The sequence below is a fragment of the Zootoca vivipara genome, chromosome 17 (genome assembly GCF_963506605.1).
Source record: "Zootoca vivipara chromosome 17, rZooViv1.1, whole genome shotgun sequence".
Classification (NCBI taxonomy): domain Eukaryota; kingdom Metazoa; phylum Chordata; class Lepidosauria; order Squamata; family Lacertidae; genus Zootoca; species Zootoca vivipara.
This window is the reverse complement of record NC_083292.1, coordinates 42,026,004-42,043,976: the sequence shown is the minus strand read 5'-3', so window position 1 is coordinate 42,043,976 and position 17,973 is coordinate 42,026,004. Positions and strand designations below refer to the sequence as shown.

At 49.2% G+C, this 17,973-nt stretch overlaps 1 protein-coding gene across 4 annotated transcripts in view; it reads right to left on the bottom strand.

Moving 5' to 3' along the window:
• INSRR (insulin receptor related receptor) overlaps positions 1-17,080 on the bottom strand; it is a 36,902-nt gene extending 19,822 nt beyond the window's left edge. For 2 of the 4 annotated variants that reach the window (XM_060269768.1, XM_060269767.1), the window contains exons 1-2: positions 15,873-17,080; positions 3,905-4,465 (exon numbers count right to left, since the gene is read on the bottom strand). In XM_060269768.1, coding sequence (XP_060125751.1) covers positions 3,905-4,465; positions 15,873-15,987 — 676 coding nt within the window. In that variant the 5' untranslated portion in view covers positions 15,988-17,080. Of the gene's footprint in view, positions 1-3,904; positions 4,466-4,804; positions 6,750-15,872 lie in introns of those variants that run through there. The other 2 variants (XM_035137260.2, XM_060269769.1) reach the window with 2 other exon arrangements.
• Between the last annotated feature and the right edge of the window lie 893 nt (positions 17,081-17,973).

Genomic DNA, 17,973 nt, shown 5'->3' with positions numbered 1-17,973 from the left:
GAAATCTCTATGTGGGACAAGAAGCTACAGTTAGAACTGGATATGGAATAACTGATTGGCTGAAAATTGGGAAAGGAGTACGACAAGGCTGTATATTGTCTCCCTGCTTCTTTAACTTATTTGCAGAATTCATCATGCAAAAGGCTGGACTGGATGAATCCCAAACCAGAATTAAGATTGCCGGAAGAAATATCAACAACCTCAGATATGCTGATGACACAACCTTGATGGCAAAAAGTGAGGAGGAATTAAAGAACCTTTTAATGAGGTTGAAAGAGAGCACAAAATATGGTCTGAAGCTCAACATCAAAAAACCTAAGATCATGGCCACTGGTCCCATCACCTCCTGGCAAATAGAAGGGGAAGAAATGGAGGCAGTGAGAGATTTTACTTTCTTGGGTTCCATGACCACTGCAGATGGTGACAGCATCCACGAAATTAAAAGAAGCCTGCTTCTTGGGAGAAAAGCAACGACAAACCTAGACAGCATCTTAAAAAGCAGAGACCACCTTGCTGACAAAGGTCCATAGAGTTAAAGCTATGGTTTTCCCAGTAGTGATTTATGGAAGTGAGAGCTGGACCATAAAGAAGGCTGATCACTGAAGAATTGATGCTTTTGAATTATGGTGCTGGAGGAGACTCTTGAGAGTCCCATGGACTGCAAGAAGATCAAACCGATCCATTCTGATGGGAATCAGCCCTGAGTGCTCGCTGGAAGGACAGATCCTGAAGCTGAGGCTCCAATACTTTGGCCACCTCATGAGAAGTGAAGACTCCCTGGAAAAGACCCGGATGTTGGGAAAGAAGGAGGGCACAAGGAGAAGGGGACGACAGAGGACGAGATGGTTGAACAGTGTTCTCGAAGCTACCAACATGAGTCTGACCAAACTGCGGGAGGCAGTGGAAGACAGGAGTACCTGGTGTGCTCTGGTCCATGGGGTCACGAAGAGTCGGACACGACTAAACGACTAAACAACAACAAAGACATTTGGGTTTGTATGGATCATCTTAATTCATACCACAAATTGACCTCCCAATCTGTATGAGTCTGTTAATGAGTTAATGAACCAGAGGAGCCCTCCTGGCCCAGGCCCAAAGGCCTCTTTCACCCTCTCTGCTGCCCTAGAGATGGTCCAGCCCACCAGGAGTTTGGCCAGGTGGTGCCAAAGGGGAAATCTAGGCCAAATCTCAGCTGCAACTCTTGAAACATCGCACATCTACACAGCAGTCCTGAGAGGCACAGCTGGCCGCCTCGCCCAGCGAAATAGGAGGAGGCCAAAGACCCGTCCAAGAGGGAGAGCGCAAGGCAGCTGGAGGAGGCAGTTGCATGCGCATGATAACGATCTGCCTGTGTGCAGTGTATATTTCATTAGCAGCTCTCTTGTTGACAGCAAACAAGCCCAGGAGACTCACATACTTTTATGAGAGTTTCACAACGGTGAGACAGGGCTGCAGCTGATTGGGGGGAGGGGTCTCCCCCAAAGGACAATACAAAGGAGACCAGGAGGGCATGGAGGGCTGATTCTAAAGGAGTAGCTCTTCTCAGTTCACTTACTAGATACTACACTGGCCTAAGCTTTCTGCCTTTCCAAAGACACAGCCAAGTTTATCCCACACAGAATAGATTCCACAGATCAGCTGGGGAAACAGCTCTGCCACTTGGCAGTTCAGAGCATTTCTCTAAGGAATCCTGAAGGAGCCTGAAAGGTTCCAGAAACTCGCCAAGGTGATGCTGGGAACGCCAGACCAGCAGCAGAGAGCAAGCCTGTGGGATCAGACCAAAGGGGGCCCTTTCAGTACAGCACCCTGTTCTCACAGCGGCCACCCAGGTGCCTTTGGGGAGCCCACAAGCAGAACCCCCCCACATGACTCCCAGTGACTGGTATTATTCAGAGGCACACAGTTTCCAGAATAGCAATCATGGTTTAAGCCTAAGGCCAAGCTAGGGCCTTTTCAGTGGCTGCTCCCAGATTCTGCAATTCCCTCCCTGGAGAAGCCACACTGGCTCTCCCTCTTTGCTGTCCTTCCGCCGACAGGTGAAGACTTTCCTTTTCCAACATGCTTTTGGAAACAGACTGCTTTTAATGAAATGGCTGGGGCCATGTTGTTGGATTGTAATTATTTGCACAGGTGACAACTGTTTTGGGAGTGCCCAACTGATGCGCAATCACCAATGTGCAGCTCCATTTGGAACTGGAAGAGGGCGGAATGGGGGGTAGGACAGGGCATGAATAGACATGCTCTGCCGAAGCATGCAGGGGCCAGGAACAAAACCCTCACACAAAATGCTTGCCGCCTACAGTGGTGCCTCGCTAGACGAATTTAATTCGTTCCACGGGTCTATTCTTATAACGAAAAATTCGTCTAGCGAATCCCATAGGAATGCATTGAATTTTTTTGATTTATTTTTTTTGCCCATAGGAATGCATTAATTGAATTTCAATGCATTTCTATGGGAAACCGTGATTCGCTAGACAAATTTTTTGTAAAACGAATTCGTCTAGCGAGGCAACCTCCGCTAGAAAAATCATTTCTTTAAGCGAAAATTTCATCTTACAGGGCGTTCGTTAAGCGAGGCACCACTGTATATGTTTTAAACAGATTATATATATGTACGGTAAATAGTTTTAATTCTATCCATGTTTTTTTTAAAAAAATATTGTTGCTTTTTATTGTTTTTATCTGTAAGCTGCCTTGAGCTCCGTTAGGGGGAAAGGTAGGGGATAAATAAATGTATCGTCATCACTACTTCCTGTAGGAAATGAACAGAATTAGGGATCTGTCCTTCTGTGGTGGCATTTTTAAAAAAAACCAAGGCGCTAGAGGGCAGGCGTGAAACACAAGCATCCAGGAGGGAAATGAATGACATCACCAGAGTACCTAACTTGCTCACCTCATGCATCCGATTTTGGAGAGCTCCTAAAAATAGGCCACGAAAGAATTTAAAAGTAAAGCACCTGTTTCCTAATATGTTCCTCTGTGTAAACACAGGAAAGAACAAAGTTTATTGGGTCCTTGTTTTGAGGAGACTTATGCAGAAGCTCCCAGGCCAGATCATACTAGCAACACCTGTGTGTATCTAGGCAAATAGCTAGCCAGGCTCCCAAGACAGCCGTGGCAGCAGAATTAGCCATGAGCCCAGGCAGGGAAGAACCTTCAGTGTGTAAGGAGGCAGGTGCAGGGAGGGAGGGGAGGGAGGAAGGCGGGCACTCCCAGCTCAAGCAGCAGCAGCATGAAAGGAAGGGGTTAAAAGGACACAGGCATGTCCTGTTTCCATGGAGGGGGGGGGGCTTTTGCAGAGCCTGGCTGCAGCTGAATCAGGCCCAAAGGGGCTCATCTAGCTTGGCATTCTGTTCTCACAGGGGCCAAACATTTTCCTGTGGGAAGGCAGCAAGCAGGACCCGAGCACGAGAGCCCTCTGCCCTCCTGTGGTTTCCAGCACCTGATATTCAGAAGAGCAGAGGCAGAGCTATCATGGCTAGAAACCATCGGCAGCCATCTCATTTGAGAGCCACAGCAGGACCTGTGCTCTCAAAACCCAGCATTATTCACAGCAGCCATTGACAACCTTGTCCTCCATGAATTGGTCTAATCCCCTCTTAAAGCCCCGGCAACTTCACCCCACCGTGCCTTGTTTGGTCCTGATTCTCCACTGCCCTTGGCAACAGCTAGTTATATGATAACTGTTGGATTTGTGGCTGATGGACTATAAATAAATTATATTTGGGTTCGGATTAACTGTTGTTTTTACTGTTCCCGTGCCAAGGAACTCTTTCTGAAGCACAATGGGAATCAAGTTAGCCATAAAGCCCTTCTGCTCCCTTGCGAAGTTCAGCCATTCACAAGCCCCCTCTCGAAGCAGCCACAGGTACCACATGCCCAGGGTGGACCTGGGTCAACCGACCTTTCTGGCAGTAGCTGGAGGTCCAGCAGCGATACTCCAGCTGCCCCTTGAGGCTGGTCTGGGTCTGGACGCAGGGCTTCTCCACGTCCAGGATGCCCGGGCACACGTCGGCACACTCCTCCGCGGGCTTGTTGTGCAAGATGATGTTTTGCTCCAGGGCGTGGGGGGTCTGCATCAGTCCCCAGTCGATGGTGGAGATGTGGCAGAGCTCTTGGTTGCGCTCGATGCGCACGGAGCCGTTCAGGATGTTGGTCATGCTGTGCAGGCCAATGTCACGCAGGTGCGGCATTTCGAAGATGACCAGGGCATAGTTGAAAAAGAGGCTGGTCCCCCGGATGACCGACAGGTTGGGGAAGAGGTCGCGCAAGCTCTCCAGCCCGTAGACGCGGAAGAGCAAGAGGTACTCCGTGATCATGACCAGACGGGGGAAGCTAAAGGGGTGGAAATCCTCGCTGCTGGTGGTAAACAACAGGAGGATCTGCAGGTTGCCCTCGATGATGGTGCAGTTCTCCAGATTCCGCAGCTGGGAGACATCAACGCGGATATCCATGCTCTCGCAGACTGCAAAAATGGGGAATGGTGGGGAAAGAAATTGAGTCACCAGGACATGAAGGTGAAAACAAGAAGAACAGCTCATGCTCTTCACCTCCCACACTGTTCCAGCACACAGCTGCAGCATTTGACCCACACAAACTCTTAGACTCATAGAGTTGGAAGGGAGCCCAAGGGCCATCCAGTCCAGCCCCCTGCAATGCAGGAATCTCAACATTCTTGCACCGCCTGTTCATGTGAATGGCTCAGGAGTAAAGGCTGCTCCTTTCAGCCACCTCAGAGGGCCTCTGCCTGACACAGGGAGCCTCTGTCTGTCTGCATAGCCAGAAGAAAAGAGGATGTACAGACCTTTCAAATTTGCTTTCCCATTTTCCCAATCTTACATTCAGCTCACCCCATTTCCACAACAGTTCTTAAGCCCTCATGAAAACCCACCAGCACTTTATTTATTTAGAAAAGTATTTATATGCTGCCAACTCAGCAGGCCTGTTGTCTTTGTCCATGGAGTTTTCTTGGCAGGGATACTGGAGTGGCTTGCCAGTTCCTTCTCCAGGTGGATCACGTTTAGTCAAAACTCTCCACTATGACCTGTCCATCTTGGGTGGCCCTGCATGGCATAGCTCATAGCTTCTCTGAGTTATTCAAGCCCCTTCGCCACGACAAGGCATTGATCCATGAAGGGGAGAGACTGGTGCTGGAGGAGACTCTTGAGAGTCCCATGGACTGCAAGAAGATCAAACCTATCCATTCTTAAGGAAATCAGCCCTGAGTGCTCCCTGGAAGGACAGATCGTGAAGCTGAGGCTCCAATACTTTGGCCACCTCATGAGAAGAGAAGAATCCTTGGAAAAGACCCTGATGTTGGGAAAGATTGAGGGCAATAGGAGAAGGGGACGTCAGAGGACAAGATGGTTGGACAGTGTTCTCGAAGCTACGAACATGAGTTTGACCAAACTGCGGGAGGCAGTGGAAGACAGGAGTGCCTGGCGTGCTATGGTCCATGGGGTCACGAAGAGTCGGACACGACTAAACGACTAAACAACAACAACAAACTCAGCAGGCCACAACAGGGGGCAGATGAGATGTATATCTCACCTTTAAAAAGCAGGACAAAACAATCATTGAAAGGACTGTACTAAAATTTCCTAGTTTTCCTCGATGCTGCATTTTATGCTATTTTCACTAATACATAACAGCTTATGCACGCTTTCACCTAAGATATTGTTATAGGTTTGTGGGTGCCAAACCCCTCTATCCTTGGATCCAGCAAGCGTTAAAGCTAAGCCAGGCTAGCTTCGTGTTGAGGAGACTGACGGGGTGGTGGGCCATTAAGAGAACAAAGGAAAGGGGGCTCTGCGCCAGACAATAAGTGGGTGGGGGCCCTACTTCAACTCTTAGATAGCTGGAAGGACTAAGCCTGAGTTTTACAGCAGAGTTTGCTATGGTGTGAGCCAGAAGTAAAACAGCAAGGAGAGGCTCAGAAAGCAATGTTTGATTTATGATGGGATCCAACCAAGGCTGTAACTATGAGAGGAGAAGAAGCAAGACCTTTTGGGGGTTTGGAGGCTGGGAGACCCTCCAGCGTAGGCTCAGTTTGTATATCATAAAGACACCGCAGTCTCCTCTGTGCCTCATTCCAAAGGGAAACACAAACTCTGGGAAAGCATCCAAAACCCCTGTGATCTCTCAGCGCTTAGAGACTGGGGTGGCCTGAAACAATACTGTACAGTACAGTCTGCGCTTTTGAAAACAGAACAGGAATTACAAGGCAAAGACGCCTCATTGCTCCTATCCCCACACCCTCCATCAGGGAGAGGCCCAAGACCCCTGCTGGGCACAGACACCCCATTTTCAACACCCGTCTTGTTGCACCTGATGGAAGGGAAAACTCTCCTCCCAGACCCTGAAACAGCTTGGCTTATGGATCCATTAGTCGTATTTCTCAGACCACAGGGTGCTCCTTCTCTTGTCACAGTGGCAAAGCAGGACACATTGAACAGAAAAATAAAACAATACTATAGTAAAACAACAACAACCCTACAAGAAGCTTTAAAATAAACTTTATCATAGAATCATAGAGTTGGAAGAGACCACAAGGGCCATCCAGTCCAACCCCCTGCCAAGCAGGAAACACCATCAAAGCATTCTTGACATATGCCTGTCAAGCCTCTGCTTAAAGACCTCCAAAGAAGGAGACTCCACCACACTCCTTGGCAGCAAATTCCACTGCCGAACAGCTCTTACTGTCAGGAAGTTCTTCCTAATGTTTAGGTGGAATCTTCTTTCTTGAAGTTTGAATCCATTGCTCCGTGTCCGCTTCTCTGGAGCAGCAGAAAACAACCTTTCTCCCTCCTCCATATGACATCCTTTTATATATTTGAACATGGCTATCATATCACCCCTTAACCTTCTCTTCTCCAGGCTAAACATACCCAGCTCCCTAAGCTGTACCTCATAAGGCATTTTTTCCAGGCCTTTGACCATTTTGTTTGCCCTCCTCTGGACACTTTCCAGCTTGTCAGTATCCTTCTTGAACTGTGGTGCCCAGAACTGGACACAGTATTCCAGCTGAGGTCTGACCAGAGTGGTCACTGGTACTATTACTTCCTTTGATCTAGATGCTATACTCCTATTGATGCAGCCCAGAATTGCATTGGCTTTTTAACTGCTGCATCACACTGTTGACTCATGTCCAGTTTATGGTCTACCAAGACTCCTAGATCCTTTTCACATGTACTGCTCTCAAGCCAGGTGTCACCCATCCTGTATTTGTGCCTTTCTTTCTTTCTTTCTTTCTTTCTTTCTTTCTTTCTTTCTTTCTTTCTTTCTTTCTTTCTTTCTTTTCCTTTTCCCCCCCAAGTGTAGTACTTTACATTTCTCCCTGTTAAAATTCATCTTGTTTGCTTTGGCCCAGTTGTCTAATCTGTTAAGGTCATTTTGAAGAGTGATCCTGTCCTCTGGGGTATTAGCCACCCCTCCCAATTTGGTGTCATCTGCAAACTTGCTCAGGATGCCCTCAAGCCCATCATCCAAGTCACTGATAAAGATGTTGAATAAGACTGGGCCCAAGACAGAACCCTGTGGCACCCCACTAGTCACTACTCTCCAGGATGAGGAGGAGCCATTGATGAGCACCCTTTGGGTTCGGTCAGTAAGCCACGTGTCCTCTGAATTGCTTTGCTTGCAGAACTGGCACCACTACAGGTGCCATGCAGTACCCGTTCTGCATTTACGAGGTTCTTGGTTTGTTCTTGTTTTTATTATCTATTTTGTGTTTTTGTCTTGTATTTTTATACTGTGAACCACCCTGAGAACTACGGAGGAAGGGCAGTATACAAATTTAATATGAATAAATAAATGAACCGGGTCATTTAGGGTGGCCCCAACACTTTGGAACTCCCTGCCTATTGAGATCAAGAAGGTGTCTTTGCTGGAACCCTTTTGGCTCCTGCTGAAAAATTGCTTAGACAAGCCTACCAGATGCTCAGAAATGCTGGTGTGAAGGTTTTATCTGTTTTAGTATTTTAACTTCTTGCATGTTTTAAAGTATTGGAAATCTTTCTTAATTTTCTCATTTAATCATTTTGTAAATGATTAAATGTTTTTCCCCGTTTTTACATATACAATATTGTTATTATTAATGCTTTATATTGTTGTAAACTGTTAAGAGGTGGGGGGAGGCAGGCGCGTAGGAAGAGGGGGGCGATGGGAGCGTGCCGCCCCGGGCAGTGTGATCCCAGTAGGGTGCCATCGCGGCTGTCCCCACTCCCAGAACACATGCCACGCCCCTGCAGGCAGAGGTGCTCCGCCCCCGGAACGCATGCCAGCCCCGCCCCCATCTGCTCTCCGCCCCCAGTGCCGGAGCATGAAGCTCCGCCACTGGGGGGAGGTTATATTTTAAAAATCAAGTGGTGCTTTTATTTAAGTATTGTACACATTCTGATCCCAGTGATGCCTGACAGTTGAAGCAGTTTCTCTGAAATGCACTGGGTCTTCATAAAGTGAAATAAAAAAATTCCTTCAGTAGCACCTTAAAGACCAACTAAGTTTTTATTTTGGTATGAGCTTTCGTGTGCATGCACACTTCTTCAGATACGAAGTGATTTATTATGAATTTTGGGTGTTTAAGAAGGTTTTTTTAGACATATATAAAGAAGTCTTACTTTGTGAAGAATTTCTCACTCAAAAAGCAGTCTGTCAAGTTATTAATTTAAACCCACCCCTACCCCCCACTTTTGCATTCATTTGAAATTCCTCCCTTCCTTTACCCAGAAGACATCCCTCCCCCGACAAAAAAAAGTTAAATTCACTACAGTTCAACATGGTTTCAAGCTCTTCTGTGCAAAACTCTCACATAACCAACCCATAATAAACATGCATTTTAATAATAATAATAATAATAATAATAATAATAATAATAAAGCATTCCTTTGATCTTGATCTTTCTTTCAACCTTTCTTAGACCACGAGACTGTCACAATCCCTCATCCTGGCCTTCTTCGCAGAGTTGTTGGGAAGTTGGAAAGAACCAGCTACAAACAGGAGGCTCAGGTACCAAAGTGGTGTGCAATGTGCATGTTTATGACACGGTGCAGGGATGCTGGAGATGGCCACTTGAAGCTTTCCCACGCGGGCCTTTTTCACCTACACCTTTCACTCTGAGGTTTGCCATCCACTCCCCTTGGCGCTCTGCACAGGCAGAGGTGGGCCATGTGGGAATCCTGGCTTGCCTCTTGTCGGCCAGGCTGCACACTGTGGATCTGCTGCAAATGCACACCTGCTCCTGTCCTCTGCAGCAGCCTTCGGGCCCATGGCAGTGGTGGCTGCCTTTCAAGCATGGGCGTAGGCAGGGGGGCAGGAGGGGGCAGTTGCCCCCCCCAGAAGCAGGGCCGCTGGCCAGCCTGCCCCGCTGCCCGCCACTGCCCAGTGCCGTCTCCCTTCTCCCTGGCTGGCTGTGGGGCGGGTGGAGGGAAAGCCCCAGAGCCGCGCAAAGCGTTTGGCTGGCTTTCCCTCCAAAGCCAGCCAAACGCTTTGTGCGGCTCTGGGGCTTTCCCTCCACCCGCACCACAGCCAGCCGGCTAGAAGGGACGTCTCCCTTCTCCCTTGCTGGCTGTGGGGCAGGGGGAGGGGGAGGAGGGGATCGGAACAGCCCAATTTTGGGCTGATCCTGGCGCCCCCTCGCCCCTGCCGATCACGGAGGGGGAGGAGGGGGTTGGAGCAGCCCGATTTCAGGCTGATCCTGGCGCCCCCTTGCCCCACTGTGGCCCCTCCCCCCGTGCCTTGGCCCCCCCTGCCCCCCTAATTTTGATCCTGGCTACACCCCTGCTTTCAGGGCCGTGGGCCGGATCTGGCAGCAGCAGCAGCCAGGCTCCCTGGTGTTGGCCGAGAGGCCAGTCCCAGTCTCTCCCCAGAGAAAGGCAGATAAGGAAGGAAGAGAGGAAGGGTGCCTGCCGGGGCTCAGAATGAGGCCTGGCATCAGCCCAGCTCTAATCTCTGTCCCTGGATGCCAGTATTTACTTGGTGGGGGGGCAGGCCCTCAGAGGTCATTTTCATTACCTCCTCCTGGGCAACATGAACAGCAAAGCAAAGAGACACAGCCGTCTGCTTCCCACCAGTGGTAAATTTCATCATGGCAGCTGCCACAGCCATGTCCAGAAGGAGGCTCCAAGAGCTTGTGTTGATCCACTTTATAGAAGAACTGGCCCTTGGGTTTGTTACATCCTCCTCCCTTCCCAACCACTTTCCTTTGGTGTCGCACCTTTTTAGATGGTAGAGATCTGCGAGATGCTCTGGGCCCTTTTGGGGCTGGAAAATGGGATTTTTAAAAAATATTTAAATAGGATATCACTGTATATACTCCCTGCCCCTCCAACAGCAGCTGTATGCAGTTAGCATCAGCTCATAGTCGTAGGCTAAAGTCAGGCCCCAGAGTCAGGACTCGCAGGTCAGCAACCTGGTGTGAGTGAAGTTAAGTCTTTATGCAAAGAAACTGAAACAGAGCAGGCCTAGAGATCACAGCAACTCTTCCCAGTACAGTAGACCTTGCCCCAGTGAGGCCGTTCAGAGGATTTCCCACCACCCTGTAAGTCTCCTTCCACAAATTAAACCAGGGACCTTCTGCGTGCAAAGCCTGGACTCTGTACCACCGACCACAGCCGTCCACTAAAAATAAAGCAAGATGACAGCCCTCAAAGTTTCAATTTAAATAGAAACATAAAATGTTGCTTTTTACCAAGATCTATTTGCTTAACATTGTCTGCACTGACCAGCAGCTGCTCCACAGGGGTTCAGAAACAGGAGGCAGGGATTGAACCTGGGACCTCTTTTGCAAATCATGTGCTCTGCTGCCAAGCATTTGAACTGGTGGCTCTTTGAACTCTCCCTAAAAAGCTCCCCAACTGCTTAGCTGTCCATACGACTACTGGAAAACTAATGGTCCCAAAAGCAGCCTGGCTTCCTAGCGGTGGAGGTGCAGCTTCCCAAGTGCTCAGCCTCCATCTTTCACAAAAGGAGAATTTGGCGCCTACCCAAACTTGCTGCTTTCTTTCTCCTGCTAATGGTACCTTTGTGGTACATGGAGAAAGGCAAGCAGCCTTACAATGCTCAGCAAAGGCACAAGAGGAGCAGCCCAGAGATGTGGAGAAGGCGCTGCGCTCAGGCATCATGTCCAGGGGAAAAAGCCCTGTTTGATCACCTGTTTAAACAGTTCCGTTTCTGTTCCGGAAGGTCTAAATAGCCACGGGAAATATTTGCTCACAGTATTTTGATATCTCAGTGTTTGCTAAGTATGACAAAACACTCACTGGGGTGGGCTGTGAGGAGAACTGGGGACAGATCCTCCAGCTTTGCTTGTTAAAATGGCAAGGGAAGGGTGGTGCTTGGGAGGTGACACACCATTTGGAAAGAGCTACCTGCCCCAAGGCTCCTCCTCTGGCCCACCTGGCAGACATAGGGGCTTGAGGCGCTCTTGGCCCTCAACTGAGCAAGTCAGCAAGGCCTCAGGACGGGCTGCAAATCATCTGCCCCAGGTGGTAGTGGTGGTGGGCAAAGGATGCTGTCCCCTCCCCAATAGGCACCACCGGTGCTATTTTCCTAGAAAAAAGAGGTGCCAGAACTTATCAGGAGCCCCCCTCTCATTCTCTTAGAATGGCAAATGGCGCCCACCTGAGAGGGGCCAGAACAGAGTTGCGGCTGACAAAAAGCCCTGCTCACCACCACCTTTGTGTAAAAGGCTTCCCCAGGAACGTGCAGAAAAAGAAAACCTGCTCAGAAGTCATCCCCCCCCTCCCTCGTCCGCCCCCCCCCCGTGGCTACAAATGGACCCCTGTCTTGGCCTGGCTGCGCTGGTGCTCTTCTCTCATGGTGTGTGTATGTGAAACCTGAAGCCAAGTGATCACCTCTAGAGCAACGCTTCAGTCCAAACGGACATTTACTATAAACACCGGGGCTAAATTCTGCCAACGCAAACTTCAAACCCCAAACACTCCACCTGGCAGCAAGAGAGGATCAGCCTGGTGCTCTTGGGAGGCACAAAGGGAAAGGGAGCAAAGGGGAGCCTGGCTGCCCTCAGAAACCACCAAGCGCCAGTTGGGACTCTGGCTGGAAAGGCAAGCTCCCACCTAGAGCAGAGGCACTTGCTTGGCACAATGGACTAGAAGCCACAATCACCTCTCTTCAGATAATAATAATAATACCTTTATTGTCATTGTACAACCTGTGTACAATGAAATTACAGTAATGTGGGTTTTCATGAGTGATAGATGCCATGAGTAAGCAGGAACTATAAAGGTTGCAGCTTACCGGCAGAACAGCTGCTTGGCATGCAGAAGGTCCCAGGTCCGATTCCCTCTGGCATTGCCAGGTAGGGCTGAGAGAGGACCCTGAGTGTGAAACCCTGGAAAGCCACGGCCATGAAGTGTAGACCAGGGGTCCCCAAACTAAGGCCCGGAGGCTGGATGTGGCCCAATCACCTTCTAAATCCGGCCCGCGGACGGTCCGGGAATCAGCATGTTTTTACATGAGTAAAATGTGTCCTTTTATTGAAAATGCATCTCTGGGTTATTTGTGAGGCATAGGAATTGGTTCATATATTTTTTTCAAAATATAGTCCGGCCCCACACAAGGTCTGAGGGACAGTGGACCGGCCCCCTGCTGAAAAAGTTTGCTGACCCCTGGTGTAGACAGTAGTGAACTAGGCAACCTTCTCCCTATACAGGGGTGCCTATGATCTGATAAACTATCATTCTGCTGATTGACCAGCTACAGAGTCCACAGCTTTGCCCTCCCAACACCTCAGCACCTGCTGCCTCGCTCTGCCTAGTGGTAGGGCCAGTCCTGTGCATACGGCAAGGTTTTCAGCCAGCTTACCCAGTTAAACACCACCATCCCAGTAGGCTGGTGGGGACAGGGCTTCTCTTTGGCTAAAATTGTGGTGCTTGGGGCATGAGCTGCTTTGAGCTTGCCAAGGCAAAATCAGAACCATGTTCACAAAGGGAGGCCGCCTGGGCAGCCTGGTGGCCAGATGCTGGCTGGACTCTACGGTGATCCTCCTGGCAACCTGGCCCCATTCGGGTGAGGGTCAGCCTCCTCTTCCATGTCTCTGTTCCTGCCTTTCCCACCTGGAGTTAGCTGGAAGCTGCCCCCCCCCAACCGACAAAGACTCATCTCTGGTCTAGGGCTCTCCTGTTGCTGCCTAGAGAGTTGCCACCCAGGCCTCCTGTGACTCCCCTCCCCTCCCCACAGCCCTTTATGCCTCTGGAATCCAGCAAAGGGGCATAAGAAGCGCCTTCTCCCCACAAAAGGCTCTCTCAGGCAGCAGTATCTAGGAACAGAGGAAGCTGCCTTACAACAAGTCAGACCCAGTGGCAATTTATGTACCGTAAGCTAAACAAGCTATAGCTTAGGGCCCCACTCTCTTGGGGGCCCAAAAAAAATTTAAAGGAAAAAAACTGGATGCACATTTCCAAAATATAAGATAAAAACAAATAGAATAAAACCTACATACAGGAACAGTATTTTGTGTTGTGTAGGCTCCTATGATGTAAGTCATGGGCCCCGCCTGCTCCCTCAAACATCACTAGTCTGCTCCTTTCTATATATAGGGTGCCTACATTCTGCATGTGCAAATGGCTTTAGATACTTATTAGGTCCATAAATGAGCATATACTGGTAGCATACTGTATATTCAACACAAAAAACAGCAACAATTTGTTGTTGACAAAGGACAGCTGGACATATAAAGAGCCCCATTACCTTATGTTTAGGTTTGATGAGGCTTAGGGACTCATCAAACCTAAATCTGTCCCTGGTCAGATCACTAGGGTCCATTTAATACAGCAATATCTACCCTGGCCAGCAGCAGCTACCCAGGGTTTCAGGCAGGGAATCTTTAACTTGTGAACACCCAATGAAACTGAATATTGGAAAATTCAGGTTTGACAAAAAGAAGGACTTCTTTGCATAGAGCACAGTTAAACCATAGAACTCTCTCCAACAAGAGGACGTTATGGCCAACAACAGCTGTAAAAGAGGATTATACATATTCAGGAAGGCTAGGCATGATGGCTGTGTGCTGCCTTCATTGCCAGAGGGAGCAATTGTCTTTGAATAATACCAGTTTCTGGGGAACACAAGTGGGAAGAGTGGCTTGGGTTGACCTCTTTATACACCAGTCAACTCAAGCAGGGCTGGGAAGAGCAAGGTAAGTTTCCAGTTGGCAGCTCTGTGAAACTTGACAGTCCTGGGGGGCTTAAGAGCCACACAACCTGGTTTCTGCCATTCTGCTTACAGCAGCAATGCCCCGGGATCCCTCCCTGCCCACTGCTGGCTCTGCTGCTGGGGGTCTTGTTAAATCCCCACAATTGCCCATTTCCAGGGACCCCTACTGCCACTTACTAGCATCAGACCATCTATTCCTCCAACCATTTGCTCCTAACTCAATGGGCTGGGGGTTGAGGGGTCATTTCCCCTCTTATGTGGGGCAAATTCTTCCCTCAGTTGAGCCAAACACAACCTGCTTTGCAACAACCTCTGTGTTTTGGTTCTGCTCTGTTTGCCAACAGAGAAAGTTACTTTTGTGTGCCTGGCCTATAAATCCGGCCAGTTTACACAAGATACTTTTGTGCCTGTTCCCTCACACACCTGCTGTCCTCACTTTATCCCCACAGCACAGGTAGGGAGAAGCCAAGGGTTGTAGTCCAACAACAGCTGGAGACCCAAGTTAGAGAAATACTGCGTGACTATTATGCTGGTCGAGAACCATAACAATAACTAACTAACTAACTGTGTGACTAGGTTGTCAAAGTCTGGCATAAGTGCATTTGTGGATTACAGTCCACTCACATCAGACAAAGTAGACTGTTGTCCATGAAAGCTTAGGCCATAGTAAATGTGTTAAGTCTCTAAGGTGCCCAAAGTTATTCATTCATTCATTCATTCATTCATTCACCCACCCACCCTTTCTTCCCAAGGAGCCCAGGGCAGCAAGCAACAAGCAAACAGTTTATTGTTTTAGCACATCTAAAAATATATATTTAAAACAATTCCAGTACAGATGCAGACTTTGTATTGAATTTCCCCAAAGGAAAAAATAAATACTTATGCTCAGCAAAGACCAATAAAACAAACACACAAAGTAATTCTCCCTTCTAGCAGCTAACACACGATAAACACATCAGTAAATGAGACTCTCCTTTGGCCAAATCATCTGTTTAAAAACAAAACACGCAGAAATATGAACACACTCAAGACAACATGAGTCAAACATCTTCTTCCTCTCTTAAATCTTATCCAGAGAGCCAATTTCATCACCAGCAGGGGGCTTCATAGCTGCTCTCGTTTTTTGCGGAGTTTTAATTCTAGATGCAATTAGTTTGTCAATCAAGAGTTTTCCTACCTTACATCATTCTTAATAAGCGGATCAGGACAACTGATGGGTTAAATACCAGGAGCTTTTGCCCAGTGAGATCCTTTATTACAATAATTAACACTCTCCAAAGAGAAGCTCTTTCCCCCCTCAGACAAGCTCATCAAATGTGGAACCCAGTCAGCCCTGGGGGCTCATCTCAGCACCCCCAGCAATCACCCAGCTGCCCATAATAGACATTCTGAGAAAAACCACCCCTCACCACCCTACATTTATCTTCCATAGTCCTGCATGGAAGTGTACTGTGGGTGTTTGTCTTGAGAGCAGACTTTGAGATATACAAACTCTGCTCTGGGCCAGTTTACAGGGTGCTTGGTGAGGTGAGCAAGTCAGACGCTTCTTCCTACCTGGGCTGATGACTTTGAGGAGGAGGGGGGGAGAGTTGAGTCTGCAGCAAAGCAGCCTTCACCACCTAGACACCACTCCCCCCCCCGGCAAAGCACTTCTGCACCCCCCAGCAACCCAGCAGCTGCCCAGCTCAGGAGGCACTTACTTTCTGCTGCAACAGGTTCAGGCGAAGCCAGCCAGAAGAGGCAAAGGATGAGCAGGGCTTCCTTGGCATGCCAGAAGGCGAAAGTGGGGCTCCTTCCTTTCACCTTCCACTCCATGGTCCATGAACAACCCAGTTCTCGAGGGCAAAGGAGGAGAGGAGGGGGCAACACTGGGGAGGTGGAAACGTTGGCTGGGCTCCACTCTCAATCACAAGAGGCCGGGGTTTCTCTTTCATGGAGGGGGGTAGAGAGCCCCCCTCTCACCACAGAGGGTCAGGTCCAGTGCAGAGGGGTGAGCAGCAGCCCCTGGGCTCTGGCTGGTCTCTCCCGGTGGTGGCAGCGGCTGCTCTCCATCCTACTGCCTAGAAGCCTCTGGCACCCTTGGGACTCCCGCACCTGGGCACCGAGAAAGGAGGGAGAGTGGAAACATCCCCAGCCAGGGCAGCTCAGGGGTGGAGCCAGTCTCTCTTTCTTGCACAGGCAACACAGGACTTTTTGCACACAAACACTGCTTGCCCGTTGTGGTTGTGTGTGGCTGGGGGGTGCGGGGAGAGAAGCAGCCTGCCTCTTGCTCGAGGGCTGGAGAGCCAGAACTGGGCCAGTTCCAACAGTTTGTTTTTGGTTGTTACTTCAAAATATTTAGCCTGACAACTGGAGCAAGATGAGGTTGGACGGAGGAACTGGCTTCCCTTTCTTGTTTGGGAAATAAGGAAAGGAGTGAGGAGCAGCCACTGGAGGGAGAGAAAGTGAGGGGCAATCAGGAGGGGGTGGGGGCAGGGAAAGCCCCTCTTTGCAGGAACGGGATGCAGAGGAGATGGTGAGAAGAGCTGAGTTCAAAAGTAGAGCCAATGAAAGAGGAACAGAGGGGAAATCAGGGCAGGAAACTGGGAGGTGGGCCACTCCAGCTGGGACCACAAGAAGCTGCCTCATCCCGAGACAGATCGTTGGTCCACAGGGCAGAATATCAACTGCACTAACTGGCAGGAGCTCTTCCTGTTTGGGAAGGAAGGGTGGAAGCTCAGGGGCAGAGCAGTTGCTTGGCATGCAGAGCCCAGGCTCCGTCCCCACTGGCACCATCTCCAAGTGGAAAATTCCCTGCCTGAAAGCCACTGCTGCCAGCAAGTGTAGACAAGGGTGAGCTAGACGGACCATTCCTCCAATTCAGTAGAAGGCAGCTTCGTACGTTCCTTATTGAACATTTACAGAGGGGATATTTCCTTCTTCTTTTATCTAGAGCACAGAGCAGAAGAAAGTACCCATTTCACAGATGGAGCTATAACAGGGAAGCTAAGATTTGTTCCAAGAACAGGGACCTCTCTCTTCTTCTCCAACCAACCTTGCTGCCCCCTAAGCCTAAACCGTGTCGTCCTTTTTACATAAACGACACGGAGCGTGCCGCCATTCCTCCACAGCGAACCGGAAGTGCCCCTTTATGGTCTTGATTTATGGGCTGCTACTAAAATGAGGGGAAGCAGGTGGCACTGTGGGTTAAACCACACAGAGCATAGGGCTTGCCAATCGGAAGGTCGGCGGTTTGAATCCCCGCGACGCGGTGAGCTCCCGTTGCTCGGTCCCAGCTCCTGCCCACCTAGCAGTTCAAAAGCACCTCAAAGTGCAAGTAGATAAATAGGTACCGCTAAAGCGGGAAGGTAAATGGCGTTTCCGTGTGCTGCTCTGGTTTGCCAGAAGCGGCTTTGTCATGCTGGCCACATGACCTGGAAGCTGTACACCAGCTCCCTCGGCCAATAATGCGAGATGAGCACCGCAACCCCAGAGTCGGTCACGACTGGACCTAGTAAGGTGACTGGAGCCACCTTACTAAAATGAGGCTGTGTTTTAAGCTGTATTTTAACTAACTGGGTTTTTTGTTTTTTCTATTACATTTTATTGTAATTTATGTTTGGTGTTAGCCGCCCTGAGCCCGGCACTAGCCAGGCAGGACGGGGTATAAAAATATTATTATTATTATTATTATTATTATTATTATTATTATTATTATTGGCTGCAACTGCCATGCTAGTAATTGGGTGGCTGTTTAGTCGCTCCATGTCTCACTGTGGCTTTACAAAAGCCAGCCTTTTCAACTTGCTCAATTAAGGACTT